We start from the raw sequence: 2,124 nt of genomic DNA on the forward strand, positions 1-2,124 counted from the left end.
CTCCCGCGGTTGGGGGAGCGGGGCACGCGGGCTGCCGGAGCGGGGGACTGGTTTGTGGGCTCGCGTCGCGCAGAAAGGCAGAATGCGATGCAAAGGCAGAACCGTGCACCAAAGAAAATGTGGACGTCTACACTACTGACTTATGTAGTAGTAGAGATTATGCACTCACCACTTGCTGGTATGTAACCATGCCCAGGTTCAACACATGCGCGGTGTTTTTAACGTGAAATGCACTACACGGAGGTGTGTACCGCATCGTGATTGACTGTCTAAGCTTTTACAATGTGAAACAAATACTAGTGTTTTGGTTACGTGTGTATAATTAATGTGCCCATGCATGATGACATTAACTTCATTTTATGCCGCATGCCTGCACAGACCGTGCCTGCACTGCGGGCACGTCGCCCTGCCAGCCAGCGTCTGCTCCACGCAGTGGCCGTGGAAAACGTGCCCACACCCCGGCCACGCCGCCAGTCCGCTCTCCAGCGGATCCAAGCACAGGGAGCAATCCCCCTCGGCGACGACCATCCTCCGCTTCGCCGTCCGCACGCCGTCGTCCTCGTCCGCGTCTCCGCCCTCCTCGCGCCGCACCGTCTCCGGAAGCTGCAGCTCCATGCCGACGTGGTAGTACTCGGGCCACGCCTCGCCCGCGGTGGCCTCCAGCGCGCCGCGCACGTGCTCCATGCGCTCCATCGTGTAGTCCTCTCGCCGGAGGATGCCCGCGTCGACGACCACCTGAAGGCGCGTAGCTTGCGGCGGGATGGCGTTGATCACTAGCGCCGCCAGGATCGACCACAGGTCCCCGAGCTCCTGGCGGAAGAGGCCGGGGTAGATGAGTGGGCAAAGAGACGAGCCGGCCCACGCCAGAGCGCCCCGCATGTTCCCGGCGGGTGGGACGGCGAACCGGAGCCAGTGCAGCTTCGTCCTCCGGCACGCCTCCACGCCGCGCCGCCCGCTCCACGTCCTCGAGAACCGGGTGTAGCGGTACAGCACGAGGATCTCCTTGTCACTGCCTCCTCCTTGTTGGCTCCCGGTACCGGCGGCGATCCGCATGAAGCCTGCGGTGTTATTGACAGTGGCGAACTGCGCTGGCCCAAAAGAAACCCCCCGTCCGGCGCGTCGACGAGCGCGATGCTGTTGCTCTTGATGCTGCTCTCCCCGGCGTCACCGACCTTGCTCGGCTGACGGTCTTCGTCGTCGTCGTCGTCGTCGTCTTCGTCGTCGTCGTCGCTGTCGTTTCGCTCCGCCATCTCCTCCTCGGTAAGGGGCTCGTACTCCACCCGCTGCCTCTCCTCCTCCGGGAGCACTTCTTCCGCGTAGATGTCGTCGTCCTCCTCGTCGGGCTCTCCCTCGTCTTCTGGATTCGCCGAGTCAAGGTAGTAGCCGTACAAGCGGACAGTGGACGACGCGGAATCGTGGCGGAAGACGAACTCGCTGTCGCCGACCAAGGGCGGCTGGGCGGCGACGGCACTGGCCGGGTCGATCACCTGGGACAACCAGGAGGTGACGAAGCGTTGGTCCTCCGGCAAGCTCACGCTCCTGGTCCCGCCACTGCAGCGCGGCGGCTCCTCCGGCTCCATTATTGCCTCAGATCAGATGGACGGGCGTCGACGAGGAGAGGCCAAGACAGAAGAATTCGATAGCAAAAGCGAGTTGGTGGTGTTGTGGTGGCCCTGCGGCTTGGCTTGTTGAGAACTTGAGATCTGTCGGGTCCGCAGTTTTCGCAACAAAATGTTAAGATTGTAGTTTCAGTTTGCAGTTTCTGTTAGATTGGATCGTTGGGTATTGAGTCCGGTTAGGATTTAGTCGAGTTTCAGGATTGTATGTTAAGTGAATCCTGGGTATAAATACCTTCGTTTATTAGTTTCTGTAATAGGAAGAGAGATGAAAATAAAAGTTTAGTTTCTTCCAACGCATATTAATTACCATTGTTTTCTGAAACTGAGTTCAGTGTTCCTGTTCGTGTTCTTGCTGTTGCCGTCCGAGATGGAATTTCAAATTTTTAAAAAAATATTTTTTGTTTTTCTCAATCGAAAAAATCTTGTTTTTCGACGAAATTTGTTGTTTGTGGACCACAAAGAGCTGAGAAATTTTAGAAAAATTAATAATTTTGACAGAATTTAG

The 2,124-nt window shown here is 57.1% G+C and overlaps 1 protein-coding gene across 1 annotated transcript; it reads right to left on the reverse strand.

The window, feature by feature from the left end:
- Window positions 1–357: 357 nt before the first annotated feature.
- LOC103642511 (uncharacterized) lies at window positions 358–1,914 on the reverse strand. Its single transcript, XM_035963250.1, has one exon. It carries the CDS (start codon window positions 1,051–1,053, stop codon window positions 358–360), a length of 696 nt encoding a protein of 231 aa, XP_035819143.1. The 5' UTR covers window positions 1,054–1,914.
- Between the last annotated feature and the right edge of the window lie 210 nt (window positions 1,915–2,124).

Source organism: Zea mays, chromosome 10 (assembly GCF_902167145.1).
Source record: "Zea mays cultivar B73 chromosome 10, Zm-B73-REFERENCE-NAM-5.0, whole genome shotgun sequence".
Classification (NCBI taxonomy): Eukaryota; Viridiplantae; Streptophyta; class Magnoliopsida; order Poales; family Poaceae; genus Zea; species Zea mays.

What these genes read in the sequence shown, in the direction of transcription:
- LOC103642511 (XM_035963250.1), bottom strand. Translation starts at nt 1,053, where the DNA reads ATGCGGATCGCCGCCGGTACCGGGAGCCAACAAGGAGGAGGCAGTGAC.